At 40.2% G+C, this 18185-nt stretch overlaps 1 protein-coding gene across 2 annotated transcripts; it reads left to right on the top strand.

Annotated features, from left to right (window-relative positions):
* The first annotated feature begins 1281 nt into the window (after positions 1–1281).
* Positions 1282–18014, top strand: LOC311089751 (fibulin-7). 2 transcript variants are annotated; one of them, XM_084124693.1, is made up of 8 exons: positions 1282–1512; positions 3760–3853; positions 3946–4116; positions 6193–6318; positions 7401–7571; positions 8255–8392; positions 8466–8601; positions 16030–18014. In XM_084124693.1, the coding sequence occupies exons 1-8, from the start codon at positions 1417–1419 to the stop codon at positions 16388–16390; spliced, it is 1293 nt and encodes a 430-aa protein (XP_083980819.1). In that variant the 5' UTR covers positions 1282–1416; the 3' UTR covers positions 16391–18014. The 2 variants fall into 2 exon arrangements, with proteins under 2 accessions (XP_083980819.1, XP_083980818.1); XM_084124692.1 differs by having other exon boundaries at positions 3694–3853.
* The last annotated feature ends 171 nt before the right edge of the window (positions 18015–18185 follow it).

Genomic DNA, 18185 nt, shown 5'->3' with positions numbered 1-18185 from the left:
GGTAGGTTTAGGGGTCGGGTTAGTGTGTGTGTGTGAGAGAGAGAGATGGGAGGTTTACACTAACCCGACCCCTAAACCTACCCATCTCTCTCTCTCACACACACACACACACACACTAACCCGACCCCTAAACCTACCCATCACACACATACACACAAGTCAAGCGTTTTTTGTCTATAAAACGCCGATAGCAGGCCGGGTGAAACCCGTAGTTGTTGGGACATCAGAGACCGGTTTGTCCAGGAGGGCAACATGTTTATTAACAATAGCTAACGTTAGCTCCGTAGTGTCCGACGTTTTGAGCCATTCCTACGCACATTGCTTGATTTTTTCCCATCGGACTTCAGTAAAGGGCTGCGGACCTATCCCACCATCTTTTCCGACATGAAGAATACACTTTACGGGTGTTAATCGAGCTTGATCGCCGCTATCAGATGAAGATGCGCTGCTTACGTCCTCCTCCATGTTTACATGTGCGTAGTGGCTTGATTTCGGCTGAATCGGCTCTGACCTACTTACATTTTCGATGCTGATTGGTTGAAAATCTAGCTCAACAGTTTTATATGTCTCAATACGCAGTCAATATAGTGCGCCAATAAATTACACTTTTCTCATTAACTGCAGGATAATGCGTGGAGAACTTTTTGCTTGGATACCTTTTATTAATGTTGAACATATTGAGCAAAAGAAAAAGTAGTGCCCCGTTTGTCGGAACGAAACCCTATTTCTAGGCCTCTTTAAGGCTACCGACAGCGGCCTATAGGGTCTTGCAGTAGGGATTCCTTCTTTTAAAAAAGACTTATAGTCAGATTAGGGATTGTTTGACCTCGACGTGATTTGAACACGCAACCTTCTGATCTGGAGTCAGACGCGCTACCATTGCGCCACGAGGTCCTGCATGTTTAAGAATTTGCCGATCTATTCATAATATAATTCATTTATTAAATAAAGATCAGACTTTGACCCCAACATGATTTGAACACGCAACCTTCTGATCTGGAGACAGACGCACCACCGTTGCATTCTCTAAAAGTAATTCATCTTCAGATTTTTTAATTATTATTTACATATATAAAATATGCGTGTACATTTTCTACCTTTCTACCTACCAATAATTTCTTACTGTGGGCCTGAGTAATGAATCTTTTTAGAAGTTGACTCTAACAATGCGAAACACGCGGTAGTAAACCAACTGATTTCACAACTTCTGTCCATTCAGTAAATACACCAACTGACCTGCGGTTTATGGGGAAAAAAATCCAGTGCTTGCTTTCAGAAAAATCCTCTTGCAGCAGCAGTCTCACTTTGAGGGTGTTTTAATGCCGAGCCGGTAACGAATTTGGAGCTCAACAGAAACAGACACGCAGCATTTTCTTGACAGAATCCACTACACAAAGGCATTTATTAACATAATTAATGTATCCACTCAACGATTCAATGAAGACGATTAACCGAAGATACTCTATACTCCTTTCAATATTTTTCTGTCAAGTTTATACAATGCTGGCTCAGGTGAGTTATATTTATTAAGTATTCCATAAATAACAGAAAATTAGTGCTTTATTTTTGTGTAATTCAAGATTCTGTAACCTGAAAAAGAGCAAAGAGTAGGAGTTCATATGATATTTACTGCAAGCCAACTAACAGACCTGTCTCAGGACAAGGTTGTTAAATTCAATTGCTCAAGTCACGTTTCAGTACAAAGGAGTTCATTCAGAGTAGGTCTAGGGTTAAAGCTAAACGCATGTGTATGTCATTGTATTTCGGCCACTCTTTTATTATTATAATGCAGAACGAGATGATGGTATCAAATTATTCATAAGCTACTGCAGAAGTATCTTTTATTGTAAATTCATCTGATTTTATCTGAATTTGTAGGAAGCCTGACAGCAGCACCAGTCCAGGTTTTTTTTCTTGTATGATAAAATATTCAAAAATGAGTCCATATATTTTTAAGTTCTTGTCTTTGACATAAAATCATGAAATAAAATTGTGAAAAGTCTTTCAGTCTGATAGACTGTAGGCTTACTGTGTGACTATTGCACATTCTACACAGCCACTCTATTCAGAGGGATTTGAGGATAAACAACATGGAATGTTTTGATGTACTCTTAAAGAGAACACTGTTACCCCGAACATCAACAGCTTCTGTTACTGCCCACCGCTACTAATGCGTCTCCAACACTGAGCTCTATCAGTTAACCAGCCGTTTTTCAAGAAGTTCAAATATTTATCCTGCTTACATAAGTCAAAAAGAAACAATACAAGGAAATACAATCTTTGTCGTTTTAAGGAATAAGACAAGCAATATTTCATGCTTAGATCATGAAAGTTTCATGATAACGAGATCCATTGACACCAATTACTGTGGAACATGAACCAACTGGAAGACATTTTAGGAATCTAATATTTCTTCATCATTCAGACACTCTTTCTAGGGTCCTATATACCACTTTTCCAGACCATGTTTTCAGATTTGTCATTACTCTATGTATGCAGGTCCTTGTAATGAGAACCTGTGGACAAATAAATCTACTAGAGACGGTTGATGGAAATATATAAGGAGTTATCAATCCTTTGCTTTCCTTTTTACAGTAAGCCAGGCGAGGAAAACTGCAGCTAAAGTTTTAATGTGCTTCACTTTTTACCTATACTGTAGTTTTTTGTTGATATTTATGATTAATGTCATTGAAGGTGATTAATGTTCATACAGACAATGAATGCACAATGCAATGTTTTGAACATTGGACAGCCTGTGTAACGTTATGACCGTTTTGAAATTTGTGGGTTGGACTATGGACTATGTTGATGGTCCATTTTAGATATTTTACTATGAGTAACTGTGCAACTACATGTCAACTAGCAGTCATTAGAGTATTAGTAGCCTACTGTCTGTTTACTTAATTAGGTCATCATCACTTAATCAGACTAAGCTTTATACTTGACTTCTCGATCGTTTAAAAGAGAATGTCCTGATGCAGTTTGTTGAGGCTTTAGTGGATCTTTGCTGGAAGTTGTATTGATGAGACACAGAACCGGTTTGATGCTGAGGGTCTGATGAATGAAAAGACAAGACCTGAACCTGAATCTGAACCTTTGTGTTCTTAGACAGGGATGTTTAAACAGGAGGCAAGGGAGGTTATGGGTAAACGTTTCAATATTCTTATAATATTACTATGAGCAGAGTTACAGGAGTTAGTAACACAGTAACATTCAGGGGAAATTACAGCAAACACAGTTCACCTGAAATCCTGAGTAACCAAGTAGTTCTACAGTTTGTCTTAATACACAGGCAAAATATTACAAACTAACATATCATGTTTACACATTTCCATTCATTCTCAAGTGGTCATATATGATGCATAGGATTAAAAAGGCCTTATTTGTCTGTTTAAGAGTGAATAAAGTTTAGTCCTTTTTAAACTCCTTTGGGTCGTAAAACGGGCTAATCTTGATGATGTTTCTTCGCTATGATAAGCAGAGGTCCGGTTCTGAATCTGATTCCACAGACACCGGGCGCCGGGTCGCTTGTAGAGTGAGGCACTAGTGGATTCTTTATGAAACATAATGCCTGATCTCTTTTAGCCACGACAGCCTGTTTTTACTGTACTGGATGCTACCGTATGGATCTGAACATGTTATGCAAAAACAGTCAATTCTGCGTCTGTGATAGTAATATGCATGTTTTTTTAGGACTGTCCCGGTAAGCGAGACCTACAGAACTCAATTCAACAGGCTCACAAACTGCTTTCATCACAGGAATCTTCATACTTGCAGAGTCTTCGTACTTTGAGGAAGAAACTCAACCTCCTGCATGACAGTGTTGCACGCCGGCCCGCTAAACCAAAGAACTGTAAGTAAATGACAGTTCAAACTGAATAACATGAGGCACACATGCTTACTTTAGTTTAAAGCGTGCACACTGTTTGTTGTTGTCTTCCACAGTCACTTGCCCTGAGCTGGAGCCTCCTGTGAACGGCAGAAAGCTGGGGAAGACTCTGTTCGCTGGCCATGAAGTGCACTTCATCTGTGACGCGGGCTTCGAGCTGCTGGGCTCCGAGACGAGACAGTGTAAAGACTCGCTCAGCTGGAGTGGACATCAGCCCGTCTGCAAAGGTGTCCGCACTTAAACACTCCTTTATTCAGTCCATCTAAAGCCTCCTCAGTGCCACCTGTCTCTGAGGGGCAGTCGTCTCAGTCTGTGGGTGAAACATGGCTCTTTCTAGGAAACCAGGTGCATTTTCCTCTTGGTATTTTATGTAGTTGTAAAAATATTTTAAAGATTCTATCAGAAAAATAATGTCTTTAAATGCCATTTCAAGTTGAAATACACTATTTGGCCAAATGTTTGCGATGCACCTGCTTCTAATTAACATGTTTGGCTATTGAAGTAACTCCACTGAAAACATCTTAATGCTATAGAATGTCATTCTAGAGAACTCTGTGCTTCCAGCTGCGCTGCAGTGGCTTAGTGAAGGTCATTTTCTCTTCCAGCATGTCAACACAAAGTGAAGTCCTAACAGAAATGATTTACAGAGTCTTGTAAGAACTTGACTAACCTATAAGACCAGACCCGAACCCCTGTTTAACACATAGATGCAGGTAAGTAGACTTAACTTTAGTGCGCAGATGTGGTAATGATCAGTCAAAGACGACGGAGGGAATGAAGGACATGAAGAAGATCAGGATCTTAACAGTGTGTTCCCTTCTGAGACTAGAAAACCACTGAGCGTTTGCGGTGAGTAAATGCAGTACTTGATTGGTTGTGTTTGCAGGTAATCCATGGAAATTTAAATAACTGGTAACTAGAAGGAACAGTGAACTGACGTCTTCTGCTTGATGTCAGTAGGGTTCGCCAATGCAGACATCGTATTGAGGAACAGCACGAGTTTAAGAAGTGCTTAGATTCAGTAACTCACTGTACGTTTAGTGTAAAGTACACATGGTGCAACATAATATTGTGATACTGATAGTCATTAGACTGTCATTTACTCAACCTCATGTTGTTCCAAACCTGTATGCATATCTTTCTGCTGCAAAACACAAAGGACTGGTTAAGGTTAACTTTTATTGAATGGACAAAAAGTAAAAGCTAAAAAGTCTTTGAAATGACATGAGGGTGAGGAAATAATGACAGAAGTGTTATTTTTGGGGGATAATCTATTTAAATACCCTTTAATTAATGAGTTTTACAGACTGAGTAGTAGTTTGTATGTCCCTTGTGTGAACCCTAGAATTTAAGATCTTACAAACGGCTGGTGGAAACATTCCATCTTCTCTGTCATCACAACTATCTTTCTGTTCCACTCTAGAGAAGTTTTCTCTTGAAAACCTGTGAACTTCTCAAATGACATACTCTATAATTTTATATAACTCTTTACATTTGTATTTAAAGGTGCTGTAAGCATGTTTTCAATGGACAAAATGTTGCCACTACCTGACAGATACAAAATATTAACAAAAGCACGTGGACTGTCCCTTCCAACGGTCTAGAATTCAGCATTCTGTGATTTCAACTTTGTTGCAGCAGATTGTGGAGAGTCTTTGCTTTTCCAACATGTTAATTCTGTTGTGCACAAAACGAGGTCCATATAGACACAGTTTACTACACAAAGCCCAGACCTGAACCCCTAAACACAATTGAGATGAGCGATAAGTGAGTGATGATGAGATGAGTGAGGCCTGACTGTTGATTATTTCATTTCAAAAGCATGAATTCCTGTCTTTACTGCTTTACAGCTTCCATTCTTCCACTAGATGTTGAACAAAGATTTGCTCCATCCAGACACACTCAGTGAGGTCAAGGGCTGGTTTTCCAGTTGATCCTGAAGGTGTTTGGTGAGATTCTCTGGGCTTTGGGCAGATCAGCCCAGTTCTTCTACACCAGACTTAAACCACATGTATATGAACTTGTCTTGTGCACAGAGATGTTGACATGCTGGAGCAAATAAAGACCTTCTCCAAACTGCTGAAGCACAGAATAGTGTAGAATGTCATCATATTGTGTAGCATCAAGACTTCATTAATTCGAAGGGAGAATCACTGAAGCGGATGCAGTGAGAAAACACACATCTCTGTGACAGCACTAAAGAAGAATCTGACCGAATTACATCGCTTACAGCAACTTTACCTTCTCGGTTATGGTTTTGCTTATAGACTCTGAATCCTCACTGTCTTTCTCTCCTCTCTAAGATATCGACGAGTGTCTGTCATCACCTTGTGCCAACGGAGGAACTTGTAGAGACGAGGTGAATGGATTCAGCTGTTTCTGTGCCCAGGGCTGGGCTGGACCTTCCTGCGACTCTCCAACGCCCACATGTTGGTTTGCATTTCATCAGAAGCTTTTTTGAGCACATTTACAGGCCCCGTTTTTGACATAAAAAGATGTTACCAGGCCTATGAAAGAATAAACTTCTGAACTGCACCTCAGATGAATAAGACACACACACGTTTAAACATCAGTAAATGATGCAGTGGCCCAAAACTGCTGTAACAGAAACATATTTATCCTCCCTAAACCAGCTTTCAAAATATAGCCAGTGAAATTTGGCAAAACTGTAAAATGTTGTGTTATACCCTTGAAAATCAAATTACAGCTTATGTTCAATCTCCACATGCCAAAAAAAAAAAAACGCCTCAAGATATGTCTGCTGATCAATCAAAGGTGAAATATGATCCCGTCACATCACATATGGCTAGCATCCGTTCATACCCCTCAAACAGAGGCCGTTTGAGAGTATATTTGGGCATGTTCAGTAGTCCTTCATCTGGCATCAGGGCTGTAGAAACATTATAAACCTTCACCTCAGATCACACTTAAAAATATTTAATAATCCAAGGATATTTAAAAATCCAAGTTGTTGTTTGTTTGAGTACTTGCACAAAAACACATTTTAATTGAATTATTTAATTATTAATGAACATTCCCTCTAGTCAGTGGCGGATCATGGTCAGAGTCCTTTTCACATCAAGCAGCAGTTCTGCAAATTCCAAACACTCATCCACAGAATCTGACATTCCAGTAAAATTACAAAATATTGTGCAATCAGATGCACCTGTTCCTGATATACATGCTCTGACAAACAGCTGCAATTTTAATTCGATTGTTAAAAAAAGGTTCTGTGACGGTTTCAAGACAGCAAGCAATAGCTCATGGCACTCAAGAGGTGTTTTTACTTGTACAAGAACTTGCATTTGTTTTAGTAAAATTGTCAGAGTGTATTGCTTGAATATATTCTCGGTGAGAACTTTTGACATTATTCTGTTTGACGTTATTAAACATTATTTCTATACACTCTTTGCATGTGCATTGAGATGTGTTGAGCATAAACCAGGCTTCATGCTGAAATCTGAGCACAACTGACACTTTACCTGCTCTTGAAATCGGATTCTCTCTGCAGTTTTTGTGAACGTAATGAACACGTCCCCTGATGGCGAAGCCTCCTCCTTCCCTCAGTCCCACTCGTCCGCTTTCCTCCGCCAGCCCAGGTGTAGTCAGATCCAGGGAACGACACACTGCACCTGTGAGCCGGGGTTCTCCATCTCCGGCCGAGATAACAGCGTCTGCACAGGTGCGCTTCTTCAGCCATCACTGTCACCAAACACACTCAACGAAGACACTGTTTATTAGTGGTCAAAGATTGAAATCCCATCTAAAGAGACCCGTACTGGTCAAGCTCAAAACTCAATCTCTCCCATTATTTTGTGACAGGTCTTTGATGGCAAACACCCCATTTCTATTAGTCATGGCCACCGTCCTTCAGATGAGACGTTAAACCGAGGTCCTGGCTCTCTGTGGTCATTAAAAATCCCAGGATGTCCTTCGAAAAAGAGTAGGGGTGTAACCCCGGCATCCTGGCCAAATTTGCCCCTCGGCCTCTGTCCATCATGGCCTCCTAATCATCCCCATATACTGATTGGCTTCATCACTGTCTCCTTTCCACCAGTAAGCTGGTGTGTGGTGGGTGTTCTGGCGCAATATGGCTGCCGTCGCATCATCCAGATGGATGCTGCACATTGGTGGTGGTTGAGGAGATTCCCCCATCTATGTAAAGCGCTTTGAGTACCTAGAAAAGCGCTATATAAATGTAACAAATTATTATTATTATTATTTATTTTTCACCAGCTTGTGATGTTTTTGGTCTCTGTCTTTGGGACCAGCGATGCTGATCTTTTCACTAGGGACACAAATACTCTTCTTCCGTCCAATGACGTATTTGTTTCAACCTGCTTGTTCCTGTATGTTTTCTCCTAGACATAGATGAGTGTAAGCTATTCCACATGGGGCAGGCGGGCCGTCTCTGCTTACACACGTGTGTTAACACTGCCGGTGGATACAGATGCTCCTGTCCTGCCGGTTACAACCTGACCCGTGATGGACGGAACTGCAAAGGTCATTCAGTAACAGCAAAAGATGCACTTGGGAAACACTACAGTCTCGATTCTGATCCTGTTTTTCCTTCCAGATATCGACGAGTGTGGATCCAGGCAGAACAACTGCACACGTGACCAGCTCTGCATCAACACCTACGGGGGTTTTCAGTGTGTTAAAGTGGAGTGTCCACAGATGAGGAACGCCAGCTACGCCAAAACCTCTCCAACGTAAGCAACAGTCTATGAAGCATCTTTATTTAAAGGGATGGTTCGGAGTAAAATCAACCTAGGGTCCTTTGCACCATGACCTCGAGCCGAACACCCCCCAGAAGCCTTTTTTCCCTTGGTTGAACATTATTAAAGTTAGAGCTTATTTAGAGAAATCAGCCGGATGGCTTAGTGCAGGTGCTAACGGATCCAAGGATGTATCTCATAAATTACTCCACTAATAATGCCCAGAATGGTACCAAACTTATACAGTAGTACAAATAGGTTCTGTTCTCATAAAACGAGGCATTGGAAAGTTTGTAAGTACATCAGGAGTTTATTTAAATAACACTTGCCTGGCGGCTAATGCTACCGCTAACCCGGACGTCGATGTCACTTCAGGGGTTTGGGAAAAGCATGTAAATGTCCTGGCAGAAAGCGATGCATAAGGATGTAGTGTAACAACGCCCAGTTCAATGCACTAATATTTTGTTGGTAGTACCAGTTTGCAACAATTATTAGCTAACACTAAGTTGTTAACACTTCGGAAAAAACAATAATTCGTTGTTACACTACATCCTTATGCATCGCTTTCTGTCAGGACTTTTACATGCTTTTCCCAAACCCCTGAAGTGACATCGACGTCCGGGTTAGCGGTAGCATGAGCCGCCAGGCAAGTGTTATTTAAATAAACTCCTGATGTACTTACAAACTTTCCAATGCCTCGTTTTATGAGTACAGAAGCTATTTTTTCTACTGTAGAAGTTTGATACCATTCTGGGCATTATTAGTGGGGTAATTTACGAGATACATCATAGGATCCATTAGCGCCTGCACTAAGCCATCCCGCTGATTTCTCTAAATAAGCTCTAACTTTAATAATGTTCAACCAAGGGAAAAAAGGCTTCGGGGGTGTTCGGCTCGAGGTCATGGTGCAAAGGACCAAAGGTTGATTTTACATCGAACCATCCCTTTTTAGTTAGTTAGTTAGTTTGGGTTAGTTCACCCAAAAATTTTAATTACCCCATGATTTACTGACCCTCGAGTCATCCTAGGTGTATATGACATTCTTCTTTCAGACGAATACAATCAGAGTTATATAAAAAAATATATTGTGGCTCTTTCAAGCTTTATAATGGCAGTAAATGGCCGTATGTTTTTTGAAGTCCATGAAAGTGCATCTATCCATGATAAAAGTGCATCTATCCATCATAAAAGACGGCCTACATAAGTCAACTTACGCCATAAGTCAAGTCAAGTCATCTTCATTTATATAGCGCTTTTAACAATGTAGATTGTTCCAAAGCGGCTTTACAGGGATAATAGGAAATTAAAGTAAAGTGTTTTGGCTTTATAGCAGCTCTAGAATAAAGTTATTGTCCAGCTAAAGTTAGTTTAGATTGATTCACTTCCGTTGCAACGATCATTAGTTATTAACTTAGGGGCCGCTAACACAACACCATTCTAACAGAAAACTCTTAAGTTCTCTTTGCGCAAACTTGAAAAACTCGAACCAGTGAGAACGCTGATGGTGTGCACATGCGTATTACGAGTTCAGTCTATAGGTATGCGCATTTGAATATATGTGCGCAGGCGTGTAGTCCTTCCCTACAAACCAATCCTCAACAAACTACTTGTCTGGCCTTAAAATTTATAATACAGAATTGTATCGCTTCCGCATAGCCACGCGAACCAGAATTATCCCGACAATGCTTTATCTGTAGAGAGGTAAAAGGAGGGCAGGGAGGCCTTCACAGGGGAGAGACTAGTTGACACTTCAGGACTGCGCTGTCGTCGCGTCCAGCCGCAGGTCCTTCATCAGATCTGGATACGGCCTGGATCCGGTGGACTGCGGTAAACCTCGGGATAAACAGAGAGGCTAATATTAGCGTAGACGCCATTCTTCTTATGATGTAACGAGTACATCAGGATTTATGGGAAGTGTTCCCGGTTCCGGCTGATCTAATCTATGCAGCCTAACACTGAATTATAGAAGTCTATAATGTGTTATGTGAATGCTAGGTCAAAGAGATGTGTTTGTAGTCTAGCTTTGACCAGCTGTAGTTTGTTTATTAAGCGTGCAGGGCAACCTCCCAGTAGAGCATTACAATAATCTAGCCTTGATGTCATGAACGCATGAACTAATTGTTCAGCATTTGTCAATGAAAGCATATGACGTAATTTAGATATAATTTTAAGATGGAAAAATGTGCTTTTACAGATACTAGACACGTGACTTTCAAATGAAAGATTGGTATCAAAGAGCACACACACACACACACACACACCCAGGTTCCTAACCGACGACGAGGACTTGACAGAGCAGCCATCAGGTGTTAGACAGTATTCTAGATTATTACGTGAGGAAGTTTTTTGTCCAATAATTAGAATCTCTGTTTTTTCAGAATTTAGTAGTAGTAAATTACTAGTCATCCAATTTTTATATCAGCTGTGCATTCCGTTAATTTTGTGAATTGGTAAGTTTCGTCAGGGCGTGATGAAATATAGAGCTGAGTATCGTCAGCATAACAGTGAAAACTAATTCCATGCTTCCTAATGATATCTCCTAAGGGTAGCATGTACAGAGTGTGTGTGTGTGTGTGTGTGTGTGTGTGTCTGTGTGTCTGTGTGTGTGAGGGTAGCATGTACAGAGTGAACAGCAGCGGTCCTAGTACTGAGCCTTGTGGTACGCCATACTGAACTTGTGATCGATGAGACATCTCTTCATTTACTGCTACAAACTGATAACGGTCAGATAAGTATGATTTAAACCATGCTAATGCAATTCCACTAATGCCAACATAATTTTCGAGTCTATTTAAAAGAATGTTGTGGTCAATGGTATCAAATGCAGCACTAAGATCGAGTAACACTAATAGAGAGATACAACCACGATCGGATGATAAGAGCAAATCATTTGTGACTCTAATGAGAGCTGTCTCAGTACTATGGTACAGTCTAAATCCTGACTGGAAATCCTCAGATATCATTTCTTTCTAGAAAGGAACATAGTTGTGAAGATACCGCCTTTTCTAGTATCTTTGACAGAAAAGGCAGATTCGAGATCGGCCTGTAATTGACTAATTCTGTACGATCAAGTTGCGTTTTTTTTAACAAGCGGTTTAATCATAGCCAGCTTAAAAGTTTTTGGTACGTATCCTAGAGACAAAGATGAATTAATGATATTAAGAAGAGGATCTATGACCTCTGGGAGCATCTCTTTCAGTAGCTTAGTCGGTATAGGGTCTAACATACATGTTGTTGATTTAGATGATATAACGAGTTTAACGAATTCTTCCTCTCCTATAGCAACGAATGAATCAAATCTTTCCTCAGGGACACTACAATGCACTGCCTGATGCGATACTGTAGTAGACGGTTGCATAGTTATAATTTTCTCCCTGATATTTTCAATCTTATAAGTGAAGATGTTCATAAAGTCATTACTGCTGTGCTGCTTGGAAACGTCTGGGCTTGAAGCTTTATTTTTCGTGAGTTTAGCCACTGTTTCAAATAAACACCTAGGGTTTTGTTTATTTTCTTCTAATAGGGTTGTAAAATAAGCAGATCTAGCAGCTTTTAAGGCCTCTCTGTAAGCAATAGAGCTCTCTTTCCATGAAATGCGAAATACCTCTAGTTTTGTTTTCTTCCAGTTGCGCTCCATCTCTCTGGCTGCTCTCTTAAGGGCCCGAGTGTACTCTTTGTACCACGGCGTTGGACTATTTTCTTTAATCTTCTTTAAGCGCAACGGAGCAACTGTGTCTAAAGTGCTGGAAAAGAGAGAGTTAAAAGTTTCTGTCGTAATAGAGTTCTTCTAAGCTATCTGGGATGCTGAGATGATGAAACTGATCAGGAAGATTATTAATAAAGCAATCTTTAGTAGCAGAAGTGATAGGTCTAACATATTTGAAACACGGAGTCGGCTTTGCAGCCTTGGCTAAATGAAGTTTACACGAGACTAGATAATGATCTGAGATGTCATCGCTCTGCTGCAGAATTTCAACGGCATCAACATTGATTCCATGTGATAATATTAGATCTAGAGTATGATTACGACAATGAGTAGGTCCTGACACGTGTTGTCTAACTCCAATAGAGTTAAGAATGTCTGTAAATGCCAATCCCAATGCATCTTTTTCGTTATTTACATGTATATTAAAATCACCAACAATTATGACTTTATCTGCAGCCAGTACTAACTCTGATAGAAAGTCAGCAAATTCTTTGATAAAGTCTGTATGGTGCCCTGGTGGCCTGTATACAGTAGCCAGCACACATCTCAAGCAGGATTTATCATTTACACTATATATTGCTATATTAAGCACCAACACTTCAAAAGAATTATATTTGAAACTAGACTTCTTAGTAATTTTGAAAATATTACTATAAATTACATCAACACCTCCCCCTTTGCCTTTCAGACGAGGCTCATGATTATAACAGTAATCTTGCGGGGTGGACTCATTTTAAGCAATGTAATCGTCTGTCAAACACAGCACATCTAGATTATAGTCTGTAATCATATCATTAACAATAAGTGCTTTTGGAGTAAGGGATTGAATATTCAGCAACCCAAGTTTTATCATTTATCATTTGAGAATTTGAGAATCTTAGAGAATTTATCATTTATCATTTGTATTATATCTGTTTTTTATTTGTTGAACATCAACTACATTTTTAACCTTAGATGGGTTTGGAAGTTTTTTGTATGTCCTAATTCGAGGAACAGACACAGTCTCTATATGATGAAAGCTAGGTGAAAGAGGCTCTCTGTGATGGGATTTATCTGACCTGGGTGACGCGAGGCCGCTAGCAGACGGTCGGTTTAGCCAGTCTGTCTGCTTCCTGACCTGAGCCCCAGATTGTCATGTTTGAGCTCTAAGACTATGAGCCATATTACTAGAGAGAAGAGCAGCACCATCCCAGGAGGGATGAATACCATCTCTTTTCAACAGGTCAGTTCTGCCCCAAAAACTTTTCCAATTGTCTATGAATTCTATATTATTTTGCGGACACCACTTAGACAGCCAACCATTGAGTGAGGACAATATACTAAGTATCAGGAAGGGGGCCAGAGCATCGTACTTGCGGGTTCACACACCTCTTTAATATTAATTTTGGTGATCTCCGACTGGCGGAGTCAAACATCATTAGTGCCGACGTGAATAATAATCTTAGAGAATTTACGATTAGCATTTGCCAGCACTTTTAAATTTGCTTTGATGTCAGGCACTCTGGCTCCCGGCAAACAAGTGACTATGGTGGCTGGTGTCTCTATTTTCACGTTCCGTGTGATCGAATCGACAATAACTAGGGCACAATCAACAGGATTCTCAGTGGGTGTTTCACTGAGTGGGGAGAATCTGTTTGATGTTGTAATCAGAACGCAAGAGCTGTGTTTTGTCCCGCGACTACAGCGTCTCACCGTCACCCAGTTGCCCTGCTGCACGGGCTCTACTTCAGCCGGAATCCGAACAATGTACAGAGTTCACTAAGCTAGTCGCATCCACAGCAGTATCTTAAGCCCTTGCACTCTTACAATTAACCTTGAGTAAAGCTTGGATGCGTGTCTCTAGTTCTGAAATCTTCCCCGTCAGCTTTACTATCTCCCTGCATTTATCACATGTAAATCCTGTGCTGACAGAGAAGGATATGCTGAACATGTTACATGAAGAGCAAGTGACAATAAGAGAAGAAGATGACATGACTTACCGTGTTTGTTGAATGATCCTACTCACCTAAGGTTTGATGAACTCGTAAAAGGCGCGAGAGAAAAATAAATAAAGAGCGCACGGATGGCACGCTAACAGGCTAGCGAATTACTAGCATGTTGTGCTAGCAGTAACGATTTAGATTGAAGCTAGCGATGTCAGGTTAACGTGTGATGTTGAGTAAGCTATATTTAGCAGTATAAACAACAAGGAATGATAGTAAATAATGATTCAAAACAGAAAGATATACGAAGCTTACAGACGCAAGCCAACTCAGCAGCAGCAACGAGGCAGGCAGGAGCAATCGATCAGACAGAAATCAATCAGCAATTGATCAAGAGTAACACCTGACGATGTACAACAGATGTAGGAGTAGCGTAAGCTTTGACGCCTCTCGTGGTTCAATCAAACAGGGCTGGGCAACAAACTCAAGCTCCTCCCACATTTCTCTTTAAAAATTCTCGTTTTAGACTTCTAATTCGTGACTGGTGTTTTGTTTTGCTCTATCCTCTGAGCTTCCGCATTCGTCAATGCATCATGCAATCGATGCGTCTGCCGGAATTGGCCGTCTGCCGGAAGCTATTTTAGTTGATAAAGTTTTAATTATGGATATTTTTCATACACAAGCAATAAATGCACTTTTATGATAGATAGAAGCACTTTTATGATGTATAGATGTACTTTTATCATGGATAGATGCACATTTATCATGAATAGATGCACTTTAATCATGGATAGATGCACTTTAATCATGGATAGATGCACATTTATGATGGATAGATGCACTTTAATCATGGATAGATGCACTTTTATCATGGATAAGATGCACTTTAATCATGGATAGATGCACTTTTATGATGGATAGAAGCACTTTTATGATGTATAGATGTACTTTTATCATGGATAGATGCACATTTATCATGAATAGATGCACTTTAATCATGGATAGATGCACTTTAATCATGGATAGATGCACTTTTATGATGATAGATGCACTTTTATCATGGATAGATGCACTTTTATGATGGATAGATGCACTTTTATCATGGATAGATGCACTTTTATCATGGCTAGATGCACTTTTATGATGATAGATGCACTTTTATCATGGATAGATGCACTTTTATGATGGATAGATGCACTTTTATGATGGATAGATGCACTTTTATGATGGATAGATGCACTTTTATCATGGATAGATGCACTTTTATGATGGATAGATGCACTTTTATGATGGATAGATGCACTTTTATCATGGATAGATGCACTTTTATCATGGATAGATGCACTTTTATGATGATAGATGCACTTTTATGATGATAGATGCACTTTTATCATGGATAGATGCACTTTTATGATGGATAGATGCACTTTTATGATGGATAGATGCACTTTTATCATGGATAGATGCACTTTAATCATGGATAGATGCACTTTGATGATGGATAGATGCACTTTTATCATGGATAGATGCACTTTTATGATGGATATATGTAGTTTTATGATGGATAGATGCACTTTTATCATGGATAGATGCACTTTTATGATGATAGATGCACTTTTATCATGGATAGATGCAGGACATTTTTTTATATAACTCCGATTGTATTTGTCTGAAAGAAGAATGACATACACTAGGATGACTTGAGGGAGAGTAAATCATGGGCTAATTTAAATTTTTGGGTGAACTAGCCCTTTAAAACAAAGAAACCTGTGAAAGTGTTGTTGTGCCTCTCAGGCGTTGCGAGAGGAACCCCTGCCCCGGGTCCAGCAGGACCTGCTCTCGGACGCCCGGCTCCGTGTCCCACCATCACCTGTCGGTGGTGTCCGGGCTCTCCGCTCCTCGGGTCGTGTTCCGGGTCTCCGCCATGAGGATGATCGGAGACTCGCTGAGGTTCGCTCTGCTGGGAGGACGAGCTCGCCGGTTCTTCACCGTGAGGCGCTCAGACCGTCAGACGGGGGAACTCCTGCTGACCCGTCCGGTTCTGGGCCCGGCCACACTGGACCTGCAGGTGGAGATGAGCGAGCTGGAGCGCGGAGAACTGCTAGGCCGATACATCACCAAAATCACCATCTTTGTCTCACCATATGAGTTTTAGAGTCAAGCAAGCTACAGAAGTTAATATCAAGAAGAAATCTGGCTAGGTAGTTTGTGCATTCTTGCATAGATTCTCCACCAAACAAATTTCCCAAAAAAAGAGCCAAAGTCTCAAGCTTTGATTAGCCGCGTTTCCATTATTCTTCAAATTGCGCAAATTGAAATTGAGCATTGAAAATACGCCCAATGGAAATACGTTAATTTCGCAAAAACTCCCATATAACGCAATGGTTTTTCAGGCAATTTGAAAGAGGAATATTTCACAAAACTGCAGTGGAAACAGTTTTTGCGTATTTACAGTCACCTGAGGTAGACGGTGCGGTGTGTTTGGACAGAAGACGAGACCGAGTTCTTTAAACTCATAAAAGACAGAATAATTATGTGAATACTGGATTCTAAATCAAGACCCTGAAGCAGATATGAGGGAGAAACTCCCAGAAACTCCTCATATGAGCCGCTCACAAGAATAAGGGTCTTTCCTTGCCATTAATGCTTGGATAACACACATAAGTCTCCTTCCATTAACAAAAATGGCAGGACTGGGATATATGTAAACCTACCAACATCCGTTGCCATGATTTTTGGAATGACTTATCGTGAGAGGAAAAAATTACGTTTTAGTCGCATAACATCGGTTAATGGAAACGCCGTCATTGCGCAATAGTTTTTTATCGACATTTAGAAAATATCGCAAAAGTTGTGCGCAAATCTGTAATGGAAACGTGGCTATTGTCATCATACGACACATAGATTAAAACAGTGTCTGTGAGTAGAGAGTTTCTCACAGCTCCTCTCGGGGTTTCACTCACATACTACTGGACCAATCAAATTAGAGGATCAGAACTGGTCTGGTAGAGTCATAACCTAATATTACTTTGCTTATAGCCAGACATGTTCATATAATGATGAATATAGTTGTGCATTACAAAATAATTAATACAAGTCACGTCATTGGCTGCGTTTACACTTGGCATTAACATTCGATCACCGTGATCGGGTCATTAGCCAATCAGGACATGGCGCATTTACATTTGTTCACATTAAGTAGCCTCTGTGTCTGGATAACTGATCGGATTTCTGTTTCCTGCATAATATTTAAATTAGGTCTGTGGCACGACACCAGATAAAGAGTAAAGATGATACAAATTAAACAATGTCCTAATTGCTTTCACTCACTCACTTTACTTTCCTATGCAATCTCCAGTCTTAGATAAAAATAAGTTTTTTGAACAAAGGAATACTTCCAGAGTTGATCATACAAAAATCACTGGGTAGATCATGTTAAACAAGTCACATCATTGATCATAGGGGGTTCACTGAGATCCGATCACAAGCGTCCTAGCCTCCCTCTGGACCAGGACACGCTGATCGGATAACAACGCGTTCACACTTGTCTTTTCAATGTGGACAACATCCGGATACAGGTCGCATGTTAATGCCAAGTGTAAACGCAGCCAGAGTGCAATCCTCTAAACTGAGCTAATATTTATTTTTAGCCTATACCAATAAATGATAAGAATGTACCTGTTGATGTACCTTTTCAGTCTAATGCATGCATCTTTTTGTCATTAATCATGTTCAGGTCTCCAGGGCTGTCCAGAGATTAAAATAATTAAAAATTGGAATTTACTCAAATTTGTAAACCTATGACACAGAATCCAGTGACACAGACAGACACACACACACACACACACACACACACACACACACACACACAGTTGAGCTGCTTATTGCTTTAATGTGCCAAACTAATAATCATGAGTCCAAATTCATTATCAAATACAAATTAATTCAAG

This window comes from Abramis brama (assembly GCF_963993115.1).
Source record: "Abramis brama genome assembly, chromosome: 9".
NCBI classification, from domain to species: domain Eukaryota; kingdom Metazoa; phylum Chordata; class Actinopteri; order Cypriniformes; family Leuciscidae; genus Abramis; species Abramis brama.
Note: the sequence above shows the minus strand (reverse complement) of the source record. Positions and strands in the feature narration are given on the sequence as shown.

Coding starts and splice junctions, on each gene's coding strand:
- LOC311089751 (XM_084124692.1), top strand. CDS start 1,417: ATGTATCCACTCAACGATTCAATGAAGACGATTAACCGAAGATACTCT. Junction 4,117..6,192: donor ACATCAGCCCGTCTGCAAAG/GTGTCCGCACTT, acceptor CTCCTCTCTAAG/ATATCGACGAGTGTCTGTCA. Junction 8,602..16,029: donor TACGCCAAAACCTCTCCAAC/GTAAGCAACAGT, acceptor TGTGCCTCTCAG/GCGTTGCGAGAGGAACCCCT.